This window comes from Dreissena polymorpha, chromosome 16 (genome assembly GCF_020536995.1).
Source record: "Dreissena polymorpha isolate Duluth1 chromosome 16, UMN_Dpol_1.0, whole genome shotgun sequence".
NCBI lineage: Eukaryota > Metazoa > Mollusca > Bivalvia > Myida > Dreissenidae > Dreissena > Dreissena polymorpha.
This window is the reverse complement of record NC_068370.1, coordinates 1,651,935-1,677,919: the sequence shown is the minus strand read 5'-3', so window position 1 is coordinate 1,677,919 and position 25,985 is coordinate 1,651,935. Positions and strand designations below refer to the sequence as shown.

The following is a 25,985-nucleotide window of genomic DNA, read 5'->3' as shown; positions in this document are numbered from 1 at the left end:
TACTAGTATATTTTAGTTCATAAAAGTATCGTTTTTTGATATCCTGATTTTACTTTTTGCCAAACCATATTTAATTGTTTTCGAAATTGAACATTAAACATGTAAAAGCATAAAGTTTTAAACAAGCTGTCGTTCAAGCCATTAAATCGTGACCACACTTTTAGCATTGCATTCCAAGCCCCAAGGTATCAGGGTGAGTTCGCGCAGTCAGTACAGGGATCTTTATATAATATAGACGGTATCGCGTGAACTAGGTGTACTGGGATTTTATTTAGACCAGATGTTAAAAGAAGATATTCGCCGATATAATTATGGTACCTCAATAAAAGATTCTTAATGTGTTTGCAAAAAAACTATGATAAATATTATGTTTGATTAATTCAACAAGAGTTATTCCACCATATTGAACAATGTATTGAGCATGAGCTAGATGATTCCCGATACTGTTCATAATCAAATCAAGAAGCAATGCCTGACAAACCACAAAATAGGTTTGTCCAAAGAACGCCCGAATAAATATTTAAAATATGTACAGATACTTCGCGTGTGGCCGGTTGACTGACATGTTTTAATTTATACTTCCATTCTTCTTTTTGTGTATCTATAGATATATGATCAGCAGTATGTAATCATGTAAAGTAAAACGTGTAAATATCCCGTACTGCGTGAAATGCAGCTAAAAACTGCACAGAAAAAGATATATGCTAATCTTTGATTTCATTCTTTAAATTCTTTACCTTTCACCAAGTCCAACCACAATTAAACGCCGTATATCTTTTTTAAAGATATTTCTTGTATTTCTTTATAGGATGATGATGATGATGATGATTATGATGATGCATATGATGATGAAGATAATTAAACAAATAATTTGATTTCTTAATTCGATAGATGATGGTAATGGTGATGATGACAAAGATAATAATAATAATGATGAATGAAGGAAACAATGCGGATGATAAATGGAAAAAAAATGCATTTAATTATTTTTTTTCTATTAACAAATGCATAGCAAGTCATAAAAACTTGAACAAAGTTGCTGTGAACAAAGTTCACATAATAAAGTACGTAGCCATGTTTTATGGCTTTCAATTGATTTTTCCACAACATAGTCTAGAAATATAATATTTTTATACAAACATTAAATCTTTTATTAAAGTATGATTTTATAATCAAAATTACAAGATTATTCAGTTTATTTCTTGTTTTATCCCAGTTAAAGAATTATTAACTTATGTTTAGAAAGTCATTAATCAGTTTATAAGTAAAAATACAAATTCCATCAGGTATTTATATTTCAAGTTCTTATTTTATTTTAAAACACAAAGGTCATTACTATTTATTTGTTTATGGTATATCTTATCCAACTTCACCTACTCCATTGCCGTTAATCACAGGCACCACCTCTTTTTTGAGATGCACTCATACACAAGCCAATGATATTTCCAAGGGGTTGCTGATGACTGAAAGTTTTTTTTAAATACATGCAGAAATCTACAAGGTTAATAGGTTTTATATGTTTTTTCAACATATTTCGTATAAGTTTCAAAATCAGACAATTTAGTGCCATTCAACGAAGATTTGTTGAACCACAAAATAAATGTACAGAAACATATAATCACAACCCATTTGGAAATGTTTGGGAAATGTATAAGTTATGACAAGGTGGAGATTTTAAAAGCAAATCTATGTTTTTTCGCCTGTGTGACCAGCAGTTTTCCACCCAATTAAATCGCTAACAACATCAAATGATTGCTAATAACATAAACAAATTGCTGCATTAACAACAACTAAGTCTTTTTTCCGATCTTAAATATACTTTTGCATTCTTCCAATAGAGATGAAGCCCTTATGCCAAGGAGGTGTCACCAATGCACAATACATGGGTCAACAGTCGTATCACAATAATATCATCACATGACTTTCTGTAATTTGAAAGATAATGTTCCTATTTAATTTATTTTTTTATTTTTCAATGTTAATGCTTGAACCTAAATCTTTACTGAACATACATGTACACACTACTTATTAAATAGCTGGTTCCTTATGTATTTAAATATTAACATCATCATATTTTCCATATACAACGTTCGTTTGATCTGAAAAAATTTAGGTTAACGTATTCATACTGAAAAAAAATCATATTTAAAAGAAACAATATCTATCAAATCAAAGTCATGTGATGATATAATTGTGCTAGAACTGTCAAAGCATATAGTGCATTGGCACCACCTCCTGTTCTCAGCGCCACCTCCTTGGCATTGGCTCCATCTATTTTGGAAGAATGCACAAGTACCGATTACATGGGCAATGAGCCTATGTTTTTGTTAATGAAGCAACTTGTTTACTTTATAAGCAATCGTTTGATGTTGAAAGCGATTAAATTGGAAGGAAATTTTCTTGTCACACAGGCAAAAATATATTTGCTTTTAAAATCTCCACCTCGTCATTATGTACACATTTCCCTCATGTTTCCAATGGGTTGAGATTGTATGATTCTGTACATTTGTAGATGAATTAATCTTTGCCAAATCGCACTTAATTGACAAATTTCGAAACTTATTCAAAATATGTTGAAAAACATGTAAAACCTACTAAACCAGTGAAATTGTCCATGTATTCTTAAAACTTCGGGACGTATAAGCGCCACCTCAGAAGTATCATTGGATCGTTTATTAGTGCATTACAAAAAAAGCGGTGGCACCCATGATTATAAATGGCAGTGTACTCATGAAGTCCATTTAAGCACAAATATGGTGCTTGAATTGTTTCCCATATCCCTATTTGGTTTTGTCTGTACATGTATGTCACAAGATCAACCCTTTCAGTGCTGGAACCGAATTTTGGCGTTTCATCAGGATCGCAACTGTTTGCTATTATGATGATAGTTTTTAACAAAAAATCGAAGAAAATGACAGTTTTAAAAATTATGCAGACGGTATTTTAGCAGACGACAAAAATCCCAGCATGCAAATGCTAAATGAATCCATAACAGTAAATGAATCCATAACAGTAAATGAATCCATAACAGTATTCTCATTTTGATAAGCTTTGATAGATTTGATTGCAGTGCAAAACCTAATATATTTATCAATATAATTTTAATTTATTCATGCTTGAAGGTTTGCTACTAAATGTCGGTTAAATAGTAAGGATCTAACATGAGTTGTGACATTTCTTACAATCTTTTATGAAACAAGTTTAGGAATTAATTTTAAAAAGAAACATTCTTTATAAATGTCTTATACAAAACATGTTGATAAATACAAGTATAATACTTACACCACACACCTATTTAAAGTTTGCCAAGTATATCTGCATGTGATTTGGTGAAGTAAAATAAGCCAATAAGAATGCTATGAAAAAATTATGTTGACAAATATTTTGAAACTTACACCAGTAAAGAAGCTTGAAGTGTCATATGCATTGTGCAATGATGTGTACTTTTAGCTGTTTTACAGATGTGGTCCATGTTGCCCTGCATTATCCCTTTCAGTGCGGGAACCGAATTTTGAAGGCCTTTGCAAACAGTTTGGATCCAGATGAGACGCCACAGAACATGGTGTCTCATCAGGATCCAAACTGTTTGCTATTCTGATAGTATTCTGTGAAAAAAATCGAAGAAAATGCTAATTTTAGAAATTCAGCAGACGACATTTTAGCAGACGACAAATTTCCCAGCATGCAAAGGGTTAATACCAGAATGTGTCATCATAAGCTCATAAATTGCACAAAACCTTAACATTAATACAAATATGTTGCTAATTATATGTTGGGAAATAGCTACACATACACAACATTTACTTTGTGTTGCTTTTTATCTTCTTCTACAAAGAACACATTTTGGGTCATCGTTTGTTTTATACCTTTATACTAATATATTTAATGAATTCACAATTGAACTTATGGTAAAAAAGTCACGGTGCAAATTTAAAGGCTGTATGCATTACAGGCATATACATCAGCATGAATTAAAGTTTCATGTTCCTTCATTTAGTTTTCGTATGGTCGAAAATTTCTGTTAAGTAGCGACTTTATTGTTTTTATGATTAAATTTCTTCATGTGGTCATCAGTCTAAGTGTTGGGGGTTTCAGTTCAGTCTAAGTGTTGGGGGTTTCAGTTCAGACTAAGTGTTGGGGGTTTCAGTTCAGTCTGAGTGTTGGGGGTTTCAGTTCAGTCTAAGTGTTGGGGGTTTCAGTTCAGTCTAAGTGTTGGGGGTTTCAGTTCAGTCTAAGTGTTGGGGGTTTCAGTTCAGTCTAAGTGTTGGAGGTTTCAGTTCAGTCTAAGTGTTGGGGGTTTCAGTTCAGTCTGAGTGTTAGAGGTTTCAGTTCAGTCTGAGTGTTGGGGGTTTCAGTTCAGTCTAAGTGTTGGGGGTTTCAGTTCAGTCTAAGTGTTGGGGGTTTCAGTTCAGTCTGAGTGTTGGGGGTTTCAGTTCAGTCTGAGTGTTCGGGGTTTCAGTTCAGTCTAAGTGTTGGGGGTTTCAGTTCAGTCTGAGTGTTGGGGGTTTCAGTTCAGTCTGAGTGTTCGGGGTTTCAGTTCAGTCTAAGTGTTGGGGGTTTCAGTTCAGTCCGAGTGTTGGGGGTTTCAGTTCAGTCTGAGTGTTCGGGGTTTCAGTTCAGTCTAAGTGTTGGGGGTTTCAGTTCAGTCTGAGTGTTAGAGGTTTCAGTTCAGTCTAAGTGTTGGGGGTTTCAGTTCAGTCTGAGTGTTGGGGGTTTCAGTTCAGTCTAAGTGTTGGGGGTTTCAGTTCAGTCAGAGTGTTGGGGGTTTCAGTTCAGTCTGAGTGTTAGAGGTTTCAGTTCAGTCTAAGTGTTGGGGGTTTCAGTTCAGTCTAAGTGTTGGGGGTTTCAGTTCAGTCTAAGTGTTGGGGGTTTCAGTTCAGTCTAAGTGTTGGGGGTTTCAGTTCAGTCTAAGTGTTGGCAGTTTCAGTTCAGTCTGAGTGTTAGAGGTTTCAGTTCAGTCTAAGTGTTGGGGGTTTTAGTTCAGTCTAAGTGTTGGGGGTTTCAGTTCAGTCTGAGTGTTAGAGGTTTCAGTTCAGTCTAAGTGTTGGGGGTTTCAGTTCAGTCTAAAAGTTGGGGGTTTCAGTTCAGTCTAAGTGTTAGAGGTTTCAGTTCAGTCTGAGTGTTAGAGGTTTCAGTTCAGTCTGAGTGTTAGAGGTTTCAGTTCAGTCTAAGTGTTGGGGGTTTCAGTTCAGTCTGAGTGTTGGGGGTTTCAGTTCAGTCTGAGTGTTAGAGGTTTCAGTTCAGTCTGAGTGTTAGAGGTTTCAGTTCAGTCTAAGTGTTGGGGGTTTCAGTTCAGTCTAAGTGTTGGGGGTTTCAGTTCTGTCTAAGTTTTGGCGGTTTCAGTTCAGTCTAAGTGTTGGGGGTTTCAGTTCTGTCTAAGTGTTGGGGGTTTCAGTTCAGTCTAAGTGTTAGAGGTTTCAGTTCAGTCTAAGTGTTGGGGGTTTCAGTTCAGTCTAAGTGTTGGAGGTTTCAGTTCAGTCTAAGTGTTGGGGGTTTCAGTTCAGTCTAAGTGTTGGGGGTTTCAGTTCAGTCTAAGTGTTAGAGGTTTCATTTCAGTCTAAGTGTTGGGGGTTTCAGTTCTGTCTGAGTGTTAGAGGTTTCAGTTCAGTCTAAGTGTTGGGGGTTTCAGTTCAGTCTGAGTGTTGGGGGTTTCAGTTCAGTCTAAGTGTTGGGGGTTTCAGTTCAGTCTCAGTGTTGGGGGTTTCAGTTCAGTCTAAGTGTTGGGGGTTTCAGTTCTGTCTAAGTGTTGGAGGTTTCAGTTCAGTCTAAGTGTTGGGGGTTTCAGTTCAGTCTGAGTGTAAGAGGTTTCAGTTCAGTCTGAGTGTTGGGGGTTTCAGTTCAGTCTAAGTGTTGGAGGTTTCAGTTCAGTCTAAGTGTTGGGGGTTTCAGTTCAGTCTAAGTGTTGGAGGTTTCAGTTCAGTCTTAGTGTTGGGGGTTTCAGTTCAGTCTAAGTGTTAGTTCAGTCTGAGTGTTAGAGGTTTCAGTTCAGTCTCAGTGTTGGGGGTTTCAGTTCAGTCTCAGTGTTGGGGGTTTCAGTTCAGAATAAGTGTTGGAGGTTTCAGTTCAGTCTCAGTGTTGGGGGTTTCAGTTCAGTCTAAGTGTTAGAGGTTTCAGTTCAGTCTAAGTGTTGGGGGTTTCAGTTCAGTCTAAGTGTTGGAGGTTTCAGTTCAGTCTAAGTGTTGGGGGTTTCAGTTCAGTCTAAGTGTTGGAGGTTTCAGTTCAGTCTAAGTGTTGGGGGTTTCAGTTCAGTCTAAGTGTTGGAGGTTTCAGTTCAGTCTAAGTGTTGGGGGTTTCAGTTCAGTCTAAGTGTTGGAGGTTTCAGTTCAGTCTCAGTGTTGGGGGTTTCAGTTCAGTCTAAGTGTTGGAGGTTTCAGTTCAGTCTCAGTGTTGGGGGTTTCAGTTCAGTCTAAGTGTTGGAGGTTTCAGTTCAGTCTAAGTGTTGGGGGTTTCAGTTCAGTCTGAGTGTTAGAGGTTTCAGTTCAGTCTCAGTGTTGGGGGTTTCAGTTCAGTCTCAGTGTTGGAGGTTTCAGTTCAGTCTAAGTGTTGGGGGTTTCAGTTCAGTCTGAGTGTTAGAGGTTTCAGTTCAGTCTAAGTGTTGGGGGGTTTCAGTTCAGTCTGAGTGTTAGAGGTTTCAGTTCAGTCTAAGTGTTGGAGGTTTCAGTTCAGTCTCAGTGTTGGGGGTTTCAGTTCAGTCTAAGTGTTGGAGGTTTCAGTTCAGTCTAAGTGTTGGGGGTTTCAGTTCAGTCTGAGTGTTAGAGGTTTCAGTTCAGTCTAAGTGTTGGAGGTTTCAGTTCAGTCTCAGTGTTGGGGGTTTCAGTTCAGTCTAAGTGTTAGAGGTTTCAGTTCAGTCTAAGTGTTGGGGGTTTCAGTTCAGTCTAAGTGTTGGAGGTTTCAGTTCAGTCTAAGTGTTGGGGGTTTCAGTTCAGTCTAAGTGTTGGGGGTTTCAGTTCAGTCTCAGTGTTGGGGGTTTCAGTTCAGTCTAAGTGTTGGGGGTTTCAGTTCTGTCTAAGTGTTGGAGGTTTCAGTTCAGTCTAAGTGTTGGGGGTTTCAGTTCAGTCTAAGTGTTAGAGGTTTCAGTTCAGTCTAAGTGTTGGGGGTTTCAGTTCAGTCTAAGTGTTGGGGGTTTCAGTTCAGTCTGAGTGTTGGGGGTTTCAGTTCAGTCTGAGTGTTGGGGGTTTCAGTTCAGTCTGAGTGTTAGAGGTTTCAGTTCAGTCTAAGTGTTAAGAGGTTTCAGTTCAGTCTAAGTGTTGGGGGTTTCAGTTCAGTCTAAGTGTTGGGGGTTTCAGTTCAGTCTGAGTGTTAGAGGTTTCAGTTCAGTCTGAGTGTTGGGGGTTTCAGTTCATTGTGTTGGGGGTTTCAGTTCATTGTGTTGGGGGTTTCAGTTGATTGTGTATTATTTTGAAAGGTGTTGATACTAAAAACATAGTGGTTGTTTTTTTTCTTCTTCTAGTTTTCTCTCCGTGATTGATTTCCTATTCTTTAAATTTGTGTATTTATTTTCTTTACAATTATAGATATGAATCATTCACATTTCTTCCCTTTGATATGGCAAGTATCGTTATCCGTTGTCTCTTAACTTTTGTATTTGATATTTGATTCCTGGGCAGCAAAATTTCAATACTGTGTCAACTGTGTGTGTTTTTGTTTGTTTACTACTTATAGTGAACTAGAAAATTTCTATAATGATATCCTTCTATGGTCAATTATTTTGGATATCCCTTTCTTACGCACAATTTGAGTTGTGTTTTGACTTATTAATAAAAAATAAAAATCGCGCAATATTATGAGTATTCAGTGTCCTTGAGATGTTTGTGTCTTTTTAATTCTTTTTGGCCCATAAATGGGGTTGATTGAGGGAACAGAAATTTGGATATGTTAATAATGTTTGGGAGGGAAAGGAATCTGGGATTTGCCAATTAATAACAATTCTTTAGTTTTATCCACAGAACCAAGTAATTTACCAAGTATTATACCTTATAAAAAAAAATAGTTCTTTTTTTCAATTTCTCAATCAATAGGTAATTTGATTTATTACATTATCAATCCAAATTTATCAAATTTTTTTCATAGTGTAATTTCATCACTATTTTGGTAATTTTTTTTTTATTATCATATAAAGGCAACTTATTTGTTAATCTGTAACTCAATACTGAGGTAGGATCAGTTAATCTGTAACTCAATACTGAAGTAGGATCAGTTATTTGTTAATCTGTAACTCAATACTGAGGAAGGATCAGTTAATCTGTAACTCAATACTGAAGTAGGATCAGTTATTTGTTAATCTGTAACTCAATACTGAAGTAGGATCAGTTATTTGTTAATCTGTTACTCAATACGGAGGAAGGATCAGTTAATCTGTAACTCAATACTGAAGTAGGATCAGTTAATCTGTAACTCAATACTGAAGTAGGATCAGTTATTTGTTAATCTGTAACTCAATACTGAGGAAGGATCAGTTAATCTGTAACTCAATACTGAAGTAGGATCAGTTATTTGTTAATCTGTACCTCAATACTGAAGTAGGATCAGTTATTTGTTAATCTGTTACTCAATACTGAGGAAGGATCAGTTAATCTGTAACTCAATACTGAGGAAGGATCAGTTAATCTGTAACTCAATACTGAGGAAGGATCAGTTAATCTGTAACTCAATACTGAGGAAGGATCAGTTAATCTGTAACTCAATACTGAAGTAGGATCAGTTATTTGTTAATCTGTTACTCAATACTGAGGAAGGATCAGTTAATCTGTAACTCAATACTGAAGTAGGATCAGTTATTTGTTAATCTGTTACTCAATACTGAGGAAGGATCAGTTAATCTGTAACTCAATACTGAGATAGGATCAGTTATTTGTTAATCTCTACCTCAATACTGAGGTAGGATCAGTTATTTAAGATATTTCACATTGGTGTAGGCTTATAACAACAAGCTTTTATTTCATTTGTTAATTTCTTATACACTACTTATTATCTGATGTTTTGAATATGATAAGAATATTTAGTTTTTATGCCCCCGGTAGGATGGCATATAGTGATCGCACTGTCCGTCTGTCTGTCTGAAATTCCATCACACTTTGCATTTAGGTTTTGCGTTTAGGTTTTGCGTGAAGGTTTCGATTTCTTTCTTTTCTTTCTTTTTTTTTTCAAAGCAGCGCAGTAGGGGGCATTGTGTTTCTGACAAAAACGTCTCTTGTTCAAATAATTTTGGTATTCAATAATTTTATTAATGTGAACATTTAAACTTATTGTTTCATAATTGTAAATTCAGTGTGTGGTGTGGAGGCTGAGTATATTTATTTATAATATTGTTAAGAAACTATGTCAAATCTAAACCTTTTGTGATTTTGTTTGAAAATGTTGGAAATGATAACTCTGTTAATAATTGGGTGGCTCTGGTGTGTTGGGTATAGTTTAGGTTTTATGTACAAATTTAGAAGCTGAGTATATTTATTCATAATATTGTTAAGAAACTATGTCAAATGTTAACTTTTTGTGATTTTGTTTGGAAATGTTGGAAATGATAAGAATATTTATTTTTTCAAAGCATTTTGGTATTCAATCACTAAGTAACTCTGTTAATAATTTGGTGGCTCTGGTGTCTTGGGTATAGCTCAGGTTTTATGTACAAATTTAGAAGCTGAGTATATTTATTCATAATATTGTTAAGAAACTATGTCAAATGTAAACTTTTTGTGATTTTGCTTGGGAATGTAAGAAATGATAAGAATATTTAGTTTTTCAAAACATTTTGGTTTTCAATCATTTAAGTAACTCTGTTAATAATTTGGTGGCTCTGGTTTGTTGGGTATAGTTTATGTTTTATGTACCAATTTATTTATGAAACTATGTGGAAATTGAGAATGAAGTTGCATTTGTCCCAATTTCTGGATTGAACGGAGACAACATGATTGAATCAACAGATAAGATGCCCTGTTACAAGGGATGGGCCGTTGAGAGGAAGGAAGGCAATGTGTCTTGAAAGACCCTGTTTGAGGCTTTCGCCTTAACCATACTAGACGCCCCTGCTCTGCCACTCCAGGACGCCTACAAAATTGGAGGTATTGTAACAGTGCCAAGTGGGGAATGGTATCCTCAAGCCCGGCATGGTGGTCACATTCTCCCCTGCCAACATCACCACTGATGTTGGATTCAATGTCAACAATATCTCTGTCAAGGAAATCAGAACAGGAAACGTCACTGGCGACTCCAAGAACGTATTTTTTGCTTACCAAACACTTTTTGTATATAAATTGTTACAGCATTTTTTGTTATGTCTTTCATGTAAATATATTTTGCTTGTCTTGTGATGTAGATGTCAGAGATACCATGGTAAGAAATCTTGTTGGCCTGAACCACCATAGAGATTTCTTCCATGGTATCTCTGACATTTACATTGCAGACATTTTTTGTTATGTGTAAAGTCAGTTTGTATTTTGTTTGTCTTGTGATGTAAATGTCAGAGATACCATGGTAAGAAATCTTGTTGGCCTGAACCACCATAGAGATTTCTTTCATGGTATCTCTGACATTTACATTGCAGACATTTTTTGTTATGTGTAAAGTCAGTTTGTATTTTGTTTGTCTTGTGATGTAGATGTCAGAGATACCATGGTAAGAAATCTTGTTGGCCTGACCAACCATAGAGATTTCTTCCATGATATCTCTGACATTTACATTGCAGACATTTTTTGTTATGTGTTAAGTCAGTTTGTATTTTGCTTGTCTTGTGATGTAGATGTCAGAGATACCATGGTAAGAAATCTTGTTGGCCTGAACCACCATAGAGATTTCTTTCATGATATCTCTGACATTTACATCGCAGACTTTATAACTTACTGACTATAAAACATTTGTCAAAAGCTTAACTCTTTTTTTATATCTTTAAACTTTAACACCAACAACGAATTGACTCATTTATTTTTTTTTGGCAAATTAGACATCTCCCATTATTCAAATCATCATGTAGAAAAAAGTACCTGTTTTTTTTTGTTTTTTGTTTAATTAAGCTGTGGGTTTTTTCAAGTTGTAATTTTTTTTTGGTATGAAATTAAAGATTTTGACAAAAAACAGCTTTGTTCTTATTTTAATTGGAAAAATTATTCCAACAAATAAACTGCTTTATTATCCTGTGGTCTTGCTAAGAAATCAGTGGTACAAAAGAAGACTTACTTCTTACATGCAGATGTATGACTACATTGTAACTCCAATTTAACCCTTTCCCAAACAAAAAAAATCTTTAGCAAATTGTACCAAAATTGTCAATAAATTGGTAATAAATCTGAGAAATACAATTTATTAGCCCCTTTTATTGACAATTCATTTAACGAATAAGCAATAAATTGGTTTCTTCAGTGAAAGCCCTAACCCTATTTGTTGTCAACTCATTATTAAGGCCCGATTTCTGTACAATTTATTTGAGGAAGCAAATACATAGAGTACTCTTTATTGCCAATCCATTGTAACAGAAAAAGGTTTAGTACTATTTATTGCCAATTCACTATAGATAGAAATAAGACGAGCACTATTTATTGCCAATTCATTATAGATAATAAGAAATAGAGCATTATTTATTGCCTATTCATTATAAATAGAAATAAATCAAGCACTATTTATTGCCTATTCATTATAGATAGAAAAAAATGAGAAATATGTATTAATTGCCTATTCTTTATACTTAAATATGTACCTTGTACATATTTATTTCATGATCATTATATTTGCGTAATGAAAATCGTTTCCAGCTTATTTCAAACATTATTTGTAAGTAGCGATAAATTGGTAGATTTAATTTAAAATTACAAAGCCATAAAAAGCTGGTTTCTGTCAATTTTAACATGATTAATTTATACTGTAAGCCTGATTACAATTATTGTTTATCAGAAGACCAGCCATCTTCATACTGAATTCAATACTAATTTAAATATATAATTTTTTTGCAAAAAAACTGATGAAGATCAAAGATATTTGCAGTTATGTCTTCCATAAATTAAGGTCATGGACGCTATACCTTGCTCAGTGCAGACGACACAGCGAACACGAAAGCAAAATTTGTTTTTCTATGTACATGAACATATTTTTTTTATCCTTTTAAAAATGTTTTGTCAAACAACAAAACACAGTCAATGAGAAACAAACACATTATTCTAGCAATTTGTATGCATACATTTTTAACAAAACCTATGCGCTGGCTATATCGATCATATGTAACCGTATAATATTGCGCTGCTTACTTCCCTTTGGTAATATCAGTGTTTGTTCACCTACGAATGTTTGAAGCGTTTGCCGCCATTGCTATTTCGGCATTTTCTTAAGACGTTTATACCGGTTTATAGCCCCGAATGGTGTAAGTTTCCACATGTTATCAATGCTATATAACTTGTATTTTGTTAAGGCATTAATTATTTTTGAGGTATATTCATTTATTCTGCGTTTTTCAGTAAATGCTATTCGTACCCAAACTACGTCGTACCTACCATTTCGACCCAGTTGAGACTATATGTCCTAAATGTTAGGGTAACTTCCAAAGCTTTTCTTTCGTAACCATGTCATTGTTTATTAATTACGTAAAGGCTATATGTTTTACCTTTTTCAGTCATTTTTAAGTATTTTTTTATTACAATACACCATTTTCTTTGTATCAATCATTGATACTTAATTTACTGCAGAACTAAACGTCTTATATTTTGTTTTGCAGCAATTTACCACAGACATCGAGTTGAATCTAAGAATAAAAACTGAATACCACCACATACAGTATTCTTTTTCGACACGATCGGTTCACTATCTGTTTCCAAAACAGAATAGTAAATTGACATACACTTAGCTAGTAGCAGATGGAGATGACGGGTACTGGACATTGAACTAAATACACATTTAAAATGGTCACACTCAAGTCTCATCTGTATTTAAACCGGCTTTAGAAAGTTTATTGTATGTCAACACAGCGTGAACGTCTGTTATCTGTATAAAGAATGGCTCTTTATGAAGAGAGAATTGATGACTTTAGGAAGCGCTGTTCTGCTTCATGGCGCACAGTGGCTGAAAGTTTGGACAAATTAAGTAAGAAGTTTAACTTATGAGAGTTATGTTGGTGAAATTAACCTGATTGAACAGCAATTACTAGAAACCTATGAAAGTTACGTAAAAGTAAAAGACGCATTTGAAGTGTACTTAAAAAAGGTGTAAAGTGAAGCAAGTCTTAAAGAATTATTGGCTCTCACTTTACAGACCCGTTGCTACAGGAAAAAGCAATGTTACACGCGCTGGAAAAGATTGACCAAATTAAACAATAAATATTAAGAAAAAAGTAATGTTAAGCATGAAGCCAAACTCTGTTTATGGTGGTGTGAATTAAGACACACAGTTCGAGATACTAGCCGTTGGAGTGAAGTTCAGTGAACTCATCGCATTGAAACAAGCAGAAGCCGAATCTGCAAAGATAAAACAGAAATATACTCAACAGGAAGCAGCTCCTTTGAAACAAAAGGCAGAATCAGAAGCGAATTTTCAAGTTCTTTCTCAGCAAAAAGCTTTTGAAGCCGCGGCTGCAGAAATAAAGGTACTACAAGAGCATGATGTCGAAGGCTCTGATGGGTCGGAAAGTCATGTTGCACCAGACATTCAACTCAAATTGCAAACTTTGCCTGTTGTAAAACCTGAAAATCTAGTTCAAGATTACATCAAGAAATCCACACAAAAATCCAACAGTATATGACACTAATATTGGAGAAAATCTGTGCAAATTCCTCCTTAAAAAAGACTTGGCTCTCTCGCGACTGACTTTATTTAGTGACAAGGCGGAAAACAAATTTCAAGAACGTGATGTTCGAGATCATGGATACAAGCGCTTTTGAGGAAATGGATTTGGCTGTGAAGTGGCCAAGTTCTCGCCAGCACGCAGTTCAGGGCTCGAATTTTTTTTCTACTTGCAAAACATTGAGAGCAGCTTTAAAACCAACTCGCAAAATCAAAAACATTCTATAATTTAACTTCGTTTCTTTTTTTACTCAACGGTTAACTTTGCTTTATCTTTCGCATTGTTATTTACGCCTGTGGGCAAAAAGGAACTAGTTATTTTTCGCTTTGACGCCATGTCTGTTCAAGTTCAATGAACACGTGTGAATTAGTAGACTGTTTAACTTTCTCTGTATCAATACAATCTGCGTATCTGTACTATAAGTATACCAGTCTACATACAAGGTGTGGGCTTCCGCATACAGGTATATGGACGTTCTATGACCTACGGTTTAGCGTTCAGAACGTCGAGCACATTAGCAATATTCCTTTTTTTTCACTTTTTCTTTACTCGCAAAAAATTACTAGTGGCTTAAAACTTAACTCGCAATCCGTATTTTTCACTCGCATTTTGCGAGTGTGCGGGTGTTAATTTCGAGCCCTGCAGTTAGCTTGAGATCATCGTACCGCAGAGATCCAGTCTTAGCATGCGAGAAACATTCTCGACTGCATGAACGTTATGGAAAAGCGGAGATTGTCCACCAATCTATCACAAGGCGTATTGAATCTTTCCCTCAGGTGACCTATAAATGGTATGAGCTTAGTGACTTGCTGAATGAAATACGTGCCTTGAAAGAAGACAATGAGTTCTCAACGGCTCTATCGTTCTACGATACTTGATTGGCTTAGCCCCTATACTAGCCAAGCTTCCAGCAAATGTTCAAGAACGGTGGGCAGCCAAAGCCAACGATTACGAGAAGAAACATATCGTTAGTTTCCCTCCATTCAGTGCCTTTTGTGGAATTCATAAGAGACCAGGCTACTATATGTAAATTGTAAATAACTAATATTGATAAAGGCATCTGATATGTACATTTACGCAAAACAAAACTCTGCGCAAGTTTTCATTACTTTATAAGAATTATAGAGCTAAAATTCATATTCTTAAGATAAAAACATAGTTACATAAATTGTACAAACATTTTTGTGGTCACTACCATTTTGCGTTTATTTCGATCCCCTAATTTGAAGAGTATAACTATAACATTTTTGAAACATATTTGAAATATATATTTAATTTTATATACAATTTCATATCATTAAGCTTGAATGTTGATTTTTCTTCGAAAAATACTCCCCATTCTGTATGGTCTCAGACAATTAAAGGCTATATTCTTTTCCTTCAATTACTTCCATATGATTTCATCATCAATACTACATGTTGTTGTATCTATAGCTTACCAGATATCTAATATATTGTATAATGCCCCACCATTAACTGGCTATATATTTCTTTGTAATGTATTATATGTGGAATGATGGGCATATTGCCTTTTTTCCTGAATATATATGGCCTCAAAATATGTGTTCATGAACTTTTATTAGCATAAACGACGCTTTCTTATTATACAGCCCATGCATAAAAAATCTCTGTAACAAACCAATACATTTAAAAAGAAAAATACAGGAACAAATTAATACTTTGTTACTTTTAAATTTCCATCAGATTTTTTTTCAGTTTTCAGAATTTATCAACACTATTTATTGCATACTTGTTAACCTGATTTATTGTCAATTTATTGTGTATAGGCTTTGTACTTAAGTCCAATTTATTGTCAGTTTATTGAACGTATTTATTGACAATTCATTTATCATGTATGAATAAATTATTTACAATTTATTGCCGATTTATTGATCCAATTTTTTGCCGATTTTTTGCATATTTATTAGATACCCTATTTATTGACAATTCATTTATCATGTATGAATAAATTATTCACAATTTATTGCCGATTTATTGATCCAATTTTTTGCAAATTTATTGTATATTTATTAGCTCATTTGCATGTGATTTGCATTGGCAATAACTATGCAATAAATAGCTTATTTATTGACTATTAGTTAACCATATTGATTCTCAGTTTTTTTTTGTTTGGGTTGCATGCTGGGAAATTTGTCATCTTCTAAAATGTTGTCTGCTGAATTTCTAAAATCATAATTTTCTTCATTTTTTTCAAAGACCACTTTCAGAATAGCAAAGAGTTTGGATCCTGATGAGACGCCAGGTTGTTTGACATCTCATCTGGATCCAAACTGATTGCAAAGGCCTTCAAAACTCGGTTCAATTAAGCACTGAAAGAGTTAATGGATCAGAGGATCCAAGGCATGAAACTGGTTATACACTGGTTTTAAACTGACTGTGTTATTACTTCAGTGCAAATATATTGCCATGATGTGCTGACATATTGTCAGGTGCAAATACACACGGAATATTACGCTAGTCAATTGTTCCAAGAATTTGTATCACTCGAGTGGCTTGTGTGATGACGTATCACACGAGAGGCGGAGCCTCGAGTGTGATGCGAAATAGCACAAGCCACGAGAGTGATACAAACTCTTGGAAAAATTGACTAGCGTTATATTCCTTTTATTATATACAACAACTAACAAAAACAGTTAACAAATGTATTTTTTACTTTAACAAAACAATGACTAAAACGGTATGCCATAGTTTATTTAAGACTTGTATGAATACAGTTTATGTAAATTAACGTGTAAACATTCGAACCGGGAAAACACAGGTTTCCGACACGCTTACCTTATTGCCATCGTTAATCCAATTTTTATAACAATTAAGTTGACAACTTTAATCCGATTTGCAAAAACGTTTAAACGATATGCACTTCCACTTCTAACTTTCATGTCTTTATCAAAACTTACTTTAAACCACACTATTTTATTGTATTCCTTTCGAAATATACATTTATGCATGATAAACACACACTCCAAAATACGTTTTGAACACATAGTTTACTGTTAAAAAACACCACGTCCAACATGTCCTTACAGAGTTCAGATAAAACTATTGTGTTTTGTCACAGAAATGACGTCACACAGTGTACTTCGTAAAATATTTTGTAATATAAAATATTTCTATTTTCGGTGCGTGTAATGTGACGTCATTAAATGGGTCAAAGCAGTCCGTCTAGTATGGTAATACGGAATTGGAAACAGCGAGTAGCGTAATACGGGATTTTTCATTTCAACGATTGATACAACCTGTATTTTGTTAAAAACATTAAACAGGTATATAATAAATGCATATAAGCCTAAGCCTTTAAATATCTGGATAAATACTCCCTTTCTAGTTAATATGTTTATATTCTTTATTTATCTGATAATCCTATATAATCACAACTTCAAAATAAAAATAATCTACCTGGCCAATACTGACCATAAGTGTATTTAAGAATTTTATAAACACAAACATATACCATTTTTCAGAAGTGCAAAATTGTAAAATGAATTATGGGATGGGGTATTTCTAATTAAACATGTGCAATTCAGGTAACATGATTTGCACACATCGGGCAACGCTCAGATAAAAAATTATTACAACCAATTGAAAAGTTGATTTTATTATAATCAAATGCAACATGTAGAAATTATTTTCTGAAACCAGGTGAAAGTCAATTCTGCATACGATAAACCTGCATTTGAATGTTTCTTAATTGTCTGAATTTGATTTCCCTTTGCTGGTTATGTTAACACTTGCATTTGAGCATACTTTTTAAAAATAAATATTGTTTACACATTTGAATGAGATGAAACCGAGTAAAAGTGAATTTACAGTTACATTTAAGCAAACTATATTAAAATATTGTTTACAAATAAGAATGAAATGAAACATGACTACATAAACTTGTAAAAAGCTGTCAATGATCAAACGAAAGATAGCATATAAATAGTAACACCGTAAGAATGTAAAACACTCATAATTAAACACATGCTATTTTTATCTCCTTTATTTGCCTCAAACAATGGTTAATCACACTTTGACTGTCAAATGCCCCAGTGCAAGTTAACTCTTTTAGTTCTGGAACTGACTTTTGAAGGCCTTTGCAAACAGTTTGGATCCAGATGCGAGGCCACAGAACGTAGCGTCTCATCAGGATCCAAACTGTTTGATATTCTGAAAGTATTCTTTAAAACAAATCGAAGAAATTGCTAATTTTAGAAATTCAGCAGACAATATTTGAGCAGCAGACAAATTTCCCAGCATGCAAAGGGTTAATCAATTATAATATGGCAACAATCAATCACAGCGATTGGCGCCTCCATGTTTGAATTCCAGAAAACATGTGCAACGGAAATGGAAGGTAATAGGAAAAAGAGATTTGTTTGTCAGAAACACAATGCCCCCTTCTGCACCGCTTTGAAGCCATAAATTTGACCTTCAACCTTGAAGGATGACCTTGACCTTTCACCACTCAAAATGCGCAGCTCCATGAGATACTCATGCATGCCAAATATCAAGTTGCTATCTTCAATATTTTAAAAGTTATGACCAATGTTAAAGTTTTCGGAAGGACAGAGAGACTGACTGATGGACAGTTCATAAACTATATGCCACCCTTCGGGGGGCATAAAAAAGGAACTAAGAAACACCTGTGTTATATTGGACTCAACATTTTATCTGATTGATTTACATGTCATTGGATTTACTGTGTAATTGCCTTAAAATGCTTTTAATGGTAAATAAGAATAATGTTTAAGGAATACATTTTCATAAATTATTATTTTATTAAAAAAGAAAATTAATATATAATTATTGGACATATTGGACTGCATGTGATAGGCCTTCCAAAATATTTTAGAAAACAGCTGAGCACTTAAGACTTACAAGCCCAGTACAATGTACATGTCATTCGTATGTAATACTTTCCTTAAATAAAACAATAGATAATTAAACAACAACATTGTTAACATGACACACTTTCTGTGCATTATGTCTTACTATGAGTCTGAATTGAATCTTTTCCGAGCCTAAATAAATGAATTTTATTTAACTATTTATCATCCACAGTCGCCAATTTTTATTTAAATGTTTAATTGCACTGAATTGTTTCAAGCTTAAAAAAATTAGCTGCCCAGCCGGACTACCAACTTTTGAAATAGAGTTGCCCGGGCAAAAATCTACTCACCCTGGGCTCACGGCGAACCACTAATTTCCATCCCTGCATGCATTTTTGTGTTGTTTCAAATTAGTGACACAGTCAAACTCAAAATTATTTTTTTAGCAATATTAATGGAACAAAATGAGAAATAGATAAATTGTTATCCCATGATGATCAACTCATTAATGAAATTACACCCTATCTGATAGAGGTTGTTAACTTTTAACCGTGCTGTTTACAGCAAACAAGCTCAATTTATCAGTGTGATGTCACAAGGTGCTTCAAGCCTTTTTCTTTTGTCAACGTATGAAAGGTTAGAAAAAATGCAAAAAATGATGGGATAAATTGACTACAAGCAGGGAATTATGGCATGTTGCAATACCAACACCCCTTTTTTATCCAGCTTGATCTAGCTCCAAGAATTAAGAAATTTCAAAATTGGAATTCTCTATGGCAGCAATAATGATAGAAAAGTTCAAAGGCACAGGACTCGGGAAAAAGTGGATCACTGAGCATGAACTTAAGTATTGCATCATCAAATTTCATGGTGATTACTAATTTATAGTTACAAATAAATCACTAGAGAAATGTGGAAAAAGTTTCCTTCACAAATGCAAAACATTATATACAGAAAAATGGCCAGACTGACAGACAAACTGAATGAGTGACAGTCCAATATAACCCCTCTTAAATCTTTGTTTACAGGGCTATAAATATGTGTAGACTTAAAAACAAACTCAAAAATCTTAGATTTAACCTATTTATTTTAGTTTGATTGCATTGAAAGCCTATGGCTTATTTGAAACGCACTTGAGTCTGTTTTTTAGAAATATTGAAAACTCTTAACTTGTTAAATTATGATTCCTGAATTGAATAATGTGGGTCAGAATGACCCCTGATTAGTTTCACACGAACATAAACTCCCATCCACATGAAAACAAATCATGGATGCGGTTATTGCACAATTTATTAACTCAAAAACTATAGTTTTAAACATGATTCATTCATGCGAAATCGAGGGGAGATTTCAATCAATTAACATTTATTCAGTCCCTGAATAGAAAGTGAAGGCGACAAGAGTCTCTGCAGAATGTCTCGATTTTTTTGTATGAACATATTCTTGTCAGTGTTGATCCGATCCCTGTGAAACCTCATCATGCATTATCCTGAGAGCCAGTCGTCGGTCATGGTGGGTCTCGTCCCAGCCAGCTAAATGATCATTCCACCATACAAGTGGTGGTGGGAATTCGGGTTAGCAATATGATCATCACCTCACGCATGGCTGGAAACAAAACCATTTTTTGTAACAAGTCAACAAAATCTTTCTCATTTTGTTCGACAGATTCCTTTTAGCTCATGTCATACCATGAAATTGAGCCTTGTTCAAAATTATCAATTGGATAAAATTTGTTGATTGTTCTGACTGTTCCGTTCGATCTGACCGATCGTAATTGATTTTTTTGTGTGGTTCGGATGGAGTTGATATTACATGAACACAGGCATATTAGATTCTGAAAATCAGTCCATGTATGCAATATAAATTGTGCGTTGATAGCACGTTAACAATTCTATATAAATATGATGACACTGAACGTTTGATAAACTTTGCCAATGAATAACTATTATGTTATAAAATTGAGGTATGGCAGGATATGACTAAGTTAGTGAAAAAAACAAAACAATGTGACAGATAAATTTTACTATGGATCCAATGGGATTTGAACACACAAATTCTTGCTTATGAGTTAAGTGCAGTTACCACTGGGCTGATGCACACCATGTTATTAGGTGTATTTGTACTTTACACAACTACACAATTGAACTGTTTTGCTTAAACAATAAAGGTAAAATAAGGATTATGACATACTTAAATTAACAGTAACAGTAATTGGTTCCATGACTGACTATTATATGCAAGAACATTTGTATGTGTTGTTATAGTTTAAAGACAAAAATGGTAGAAACAGATGTAATAACTCTGAGCTCGTTGATGGGTAACTCACAACTGACTATTCATAGAATCACACAGATAACCTCAATACAAGTATCTCATGACTGCAGGTCACATAACCCCAAACCGGAACTCCTGTTTTTAGGGTTACATGCAGTCAGTTTGATACTTAGCACACATTGTTGAGTGCATGCTGCCTAGGATTTGTAAAATACATTGCAAATGGTTGGTTTTGGTATCAACTTGAAGGTATATTTGTAAGCAATAAGAAAATAAGCCATTTTTGTGCTCTACTTTTTGTGTTGATGGTTCCCGGCTTCGAAAGTAGGTCATACTATTTGAGCCCAAAATGGTTGTCTGCACAGCTGTCAAAACCGGTTTGCCTATTCTAAGGTAAATATTTTGAGTTTGCGCGTATAGAATTTAATGACATGCATTTTTTTCAAAAGATTATGCATTAATCTTTCCAATGATGTATGATGATATAGTGGGTATGCGCTTGATCATGGTAAAAATTGATATCGAACTTCAACTATTTTATATGTAATATAGAAGGAAATTAATTGCGCATGCGTAACCTTTAAGCACATCCGACCAAGTTAGTCGTCTGCCAGAATTTTGACATTTGACCATCAAAAACTCTCTGTATTGCAAAACATAACTGCCAGATGTCATTTTGACCCAAATAAGGGCTGTTTGCAATTGGGCTGTTGCACTTGGGGTCATAAGGGGGGGTAAATGCTGGAAAATCACACCGAAACCTGTTCCGGAGACATATTCTAAGACTACTTAAACACCCGGTATTGTTTTTCAGTGCCATTTTGACATTAATTTGCATCAATCTCAATAATGAACCTAATGCATGTCTTTATTTCATCTGTATTTATTATTATTGTTTACTTTTTGAGCCTTTTTCTGTTAAAAATGCCCGCCAATTTTGGACCTACACTTCTATCCGCCTTCGCCTTCAACCCATTCAGGCAGATCTACTCAGAATAACACTACTTTGCCTTATTTTACCTGTTTGGATATCTCGCTGAGTTCAAGTAAAATCAAGTATTCAGCTGAAAACACAAAAATGATAATAATATTATGCTTTCTTTCCTGGAAGAATGTTGTTGCGATAGACCCTGCATGAAAAACACCAGGGAATATGTATTTAAGTGACCTTAATATTATGCGTAAACCTAAGTGTGCATTTGTAGGCGGTGTCGAAATGGGTCTATAGCTCTGCCTGAACTGTCGTCCAATTGGTTTACAAGTCCGGCTGAAGTGACAGGCCATCAAAAACTGTACAGTGTGACTGATTCGGAGACGGCCCTCAACACTCGCCCAGTCGTGTCGAGAGGATCGGTGTCTTTGCAGGTTAGTACGCCGTTATTTTCAATTAAATCTATTGTAAAATGATTTCTTTGATATCCTGGCACACTTTTGTCACCAAAATTAGGAAATTTGTGTGTTTTACATTGACTGCAGCTCTGAAACCAAACTTTGTGGCGATAACTTTGCCGGTGTGCCCGACAATGTGATGCCGGCGTGGTGAATTAACCATTTGCAGCAAATAAAGCGAGAAAGACTATTGAAAGCTTACTCTAATTGTATCTAACTTACATTAGTTGGCACCGTAATGGGCAAATGCGCACAAAAAACCTTTTTTGTTTTCTCAGATTACACGGAATTGAGCACCCGGGCCAGACTGACACTTTCCGGAGCCTGCCCTAGACGGAACTCAAGCCGAGGAATCATAGGTCCAGGTGTGACAAAAGACTTAAAGCTCATGTCTGACGATGACTTTTTTTAGTCAGGAAGCCAAGTGTGTTGTTTTTCCATGCAAGCGAGCCCTTTTGTTGGGTCAAATGACATCAGCATTGCTGCTTCTACATGGATTTTACCTAAAATGTGCAAAAAAAATATAAAAAGTTTGTTCGAATCCAGTTCAAAACCTGCTTTGATGCACAAATATTGCCATTGATGATTTTTTTCACTTATTAAGCCATATGTAAGATAAGCTTTGCCTATTAGAATCGAAAGACATGCCTTGTATGGAGTCTAAGTGCTGCATGTATGATGTAACCGAGTTTGGCTTTTCTACCTTAATTCTTGATGCGAAACGCTGTTACGCATGGCGCTTTCAACGGCAACTTTTATGAATTAATCTGTGTGTCATTGTACCGGAACTTTGTGATCTTTCTCAAAACAGATTATACCTGTGGGAAAAGTGCCTTTAATTTAAATTTGAAGGGGTTGGGTTCTCTTAAAGGTCACATAACCCCAAACCGGAACTCCTGTTTTTAGGGTTACATGCAGTCAGTTTGATACTTAGCACACATTGTTGAGTGCATGCTGCCGAGGATTTGTAAAATACATTGCAAATGGTTGGTTTTGGTATCAACTTGAAGGTATATTTGTAAGCAATAAGAAAATAAGCCATTTTTGTGCTCTACTTTTTGTGTTGATGGTTCCCGGCTTCGAAAGTAGGTCATACTATTTGAGCCCAAAATGGTTGTCTGCACAGCTGTCAAAACCGGTTTGCCTATTCTAAGGTAAATATTTTGAGTTTGCGCGTATAGAATTTAATGACATGCATTTTTTTTCAAAAGATTATGCATTAATCTTTCCAATGATGTATGATGATATAGTGGGTATGCGCTTGATCATGGTAAAAATTGATATCGAACTTCAACTATTTTATATGTAATATAGAAGGAAATTAATTGCGCATGCGTAACCTGCATGCTTTAACAAGACAATAAGAGTTGTGTCCCTTAGAATACAATACACAACAGTGAAGTTAAAAATTAGGTAAAATGCAAGACATTTCTCGCAGTTAAAGGGAAGCAACCTCAATAACTTTGTGTGACCACTTTTCATATGCTAAAGCTAAAATGAGTGTATTCCCCAGGAACTTAAAAACAACTGACCAAACTGAATTTTGATAAACATTCTGACAATGTTTTGTGTAAAAACATGTTGTTCAACGCCTTGAAAAAAGAGGAAATCAAGAACAAGGATGCCATATTTGAATAAATATACTTGTACATTTATGTCTGCAATTATCTTAGCCTAGTGATTATTTTTTTATAATATAATTATTATTAAAATGTAAAACATTATTTGTGTATTTTATGTTTTGTCGATTCAACCCAAAGAAAATGAGACAATTAACATTATAGAAACAACAACTACTAGGATGTTATACAAACAACACAATGATTATGTATTCCCATCATACAAAATAACGGAGTATTAAAATCAACTGTTGCTGTCCTCTTGTTTTGTCTTCTTTATTCAATGTATTTATAATATACGTATTATATACGTATTTATAATACGTATAAATACATACGTATTTATGTACGTAAATAATACGTACAACTGTGTTTTGAGCTATACCTGCAGTTTTTTTTTATAGTTTGTGTAAGACCACAGAACCAGGAAGATGATGCGTAGTCTAGATGGCATTCACAGAACCAGGAAGATGATGCGTAGTCTAGATGGCATTCACAGAACCAGGAAGATGATGCGTAGTCTAGATGGCATTCACAGCACCAGGAAGATGATGCGTAGTCTAGATGGCATTCACAGCACCAGGAAGATGATGCGTAGTCTAGATGGCATTCACAGCACCAGGAAGATGATGCGTAGTCTAGATGGCATTCACAGCACCAGGAAAATGATGCGTAGTCTAGATGGCATTCACAGAACCAGGAAGATGATGCGTAGTCTAGATGGCATTCACAGAACCAGGAAGATGATGCGTAGTCTAGATGGCATTCACAGAACCAGGAAGATGATGCGTAGTCTAGATGGCATTCACAGTACCAGGAAGATGATGCGTAGTCTAGATGGCATTCACAGCACCAGGAAGATGATGCGTAGTCTAGATGGCATTCACAGAACCAGGAAGATGATGCGTAGTCTAGATGGCATTCACAGTACCAGGAAGATGATGCGTAGTCTAGATGGCATTCACAGCACCAGGAAGATGATGCGTAGTCTAGATGGCATTCACAGCACCAGGAAGATGATGCGTAGTCTAGATGGCATTCACAGCACCAGGAAGATGATGCGTAGTCTAGATGGCATTCACAGCACCAGGAAGATGATGCGTAGTCTAGATGGCATTCACAGCACCAGGAAGATGATGCGTAGTCTAGATGACATTCACAGCACCAGGAAGATGATGCGTAGTCTAGATGGCATTCACAGAACCAGGAAGATGATGCGTAGTCTAGATGACATTCACAGAACCAGGAAGATGATGCGTAGTCTAGATGGCATTCACAGAACCAGGAAGATGATGCGTAGTCTAGATGGCATTCACAGAACCAGGAAGATGATGCGTAGTCTAGATGGCATTCACAGAACCAGGAAGATGATGCGTAGTCTAGATGGCATTCACAGCACCAGGAAGATGATGCGTAGTCTAGATGGCATTCACAGCACCAGGAAGATGATGCGTAGTCTAGATGGCATTCACAGAACCAGGAAGATGATGCGTAGTCTAGATGGCATTCACAGCACCAGGAAGATGATGCGTAGTCTAGATGGCATTCACAGCACCAGGAAGATGATGCGTAGTCTAGATGGCATTCACAGCACCAGGAAGATGATGCGTAGTCTAGATGGCATTCACAGAACCAGGAAGATGATGCGTAGTCTAGATGGCATTCACAGCACCAGGAAGATGATGCGTAGTCTAGATGGCATTCACAGCACCAGGAAGATGATGCGTAGTCTAGATGGCATCCACAGAACCAGGAAGATGATGCGTAGTCTAGATGGCATCCACAGAACCAGGAAGATGATGCGTAGTCTAGATGGCATTCACAGAACCAGGAAGATGATGCGTAGTCTAGATGGCATTCACAGAACCAGGAAGATGATGCGTAGTCTAGATGGCATTCACAGCACCAGGAAGATGATGCGTAGTCTAGATGGCATTCACAGCACCAGGAAGATGATGCGTAGTCTAGATGGCATTCACAGCACCAGGAAGATGATGCGTAGTCTAGATGGCATTCACAGCACCAGGAAGATGATGCGTAGTCTAGATGGCATTGTATTAAGGAATTACAAAGAGTCTTCCTAAGGGACTTATTTAAAAAACTTTGTAGACGATA

General features: G+C 35.5%; 1 protein-coding gene and 2 long non-coding RNA genes across 40 annotated transcripts in view; all 3 read left to right on the top strand.

Moving 5' to 3' along the window:
- Nucleotides 1-2,605: 2,605 nt before the first annotated feature.
- On the top strand, nt 2,606-11,034 carry LOC127862737 (uncharacterized). Of its 37 annotated transcripts, XR_008040776.1 has the most exons (10): nt 4,124-4,478; nt 4,661-4,894; nt 5,155-5,284; nt 5,415-5,544; nt 5,597-5,778; nt 5,857-5,908; nt 6,056-6,471; nt 6,524-6,575; nt 6,629-7,174; nt 7,228-11,034. It is a non-coding gene; the product is annotated as an uncharacterized LOC127862737 (long non-coding RNA). The 37 variants fall into 37 exon arrangements; XR_008040757.1 differs by lacking the exon at nt 5,415-5,544 and having other exon boundaries at nt 4,126-4,400; nt 4,661-4,712; nt 5,103-5,180; nt 6,056-7,174; nt 7,228-11,033; XR_008040744.1 differs by lacking the exon at nt 5,415-5,544 and having other exon boundaries at nt 4,126-4,478; nt 4,661-4,712; nt 5,155-5,206; nt 6,056-7,174; nt 7,228-11,033.
- A 794-nt stretch (nt 11,035-11,828) lies between these two features.
- Nucleotides 11,829-15,740, top strand: LOC127862741 (uncharacterized). Its single transcript, XR_008040779.1, has 2 exons — nt 11,829-12,343; nt 12,695-15,740. It is a non-coding gene; the product is annotated as an uncharacterized LOC127862741 (long non-coding RNA).
- Nucleotides 15,741-20,701: 4,961 nt separating this feature from the next.
- The window catches only part of LOC127862125 (uncharacterized), a 6,081-nt gene continuing 797 nt past the window's right edge, over nt 20,702-25,985 (top strand). Inside the window, exons 1-2 of one of the 2 annotated variants that reach the window (XM_052401114.1) lie at nt 20,702-21,255; nt 24,275-25,985. The exon at nt 24,275-25,985 is cut by the window's right edge and continues 797 nt beyond it. In XM_052401114.1, coding sequence (XP_052257074.1) covers nt 24,302-25,954 — 1,653 coding nt within the window. In that variant the 5' untranslated portion in view covers nt 20,702-21,255; nt 24,275-24,301 and the 3' untranslated portion in view covers nt 25,955-25,985. Of the gene's footprint in view, nt 21,256-22,775; nt 23,406-24,274 lie in introns of those variants that run through there. The other variant, XM_052401113.1, reaches the window with a different exon arrangement.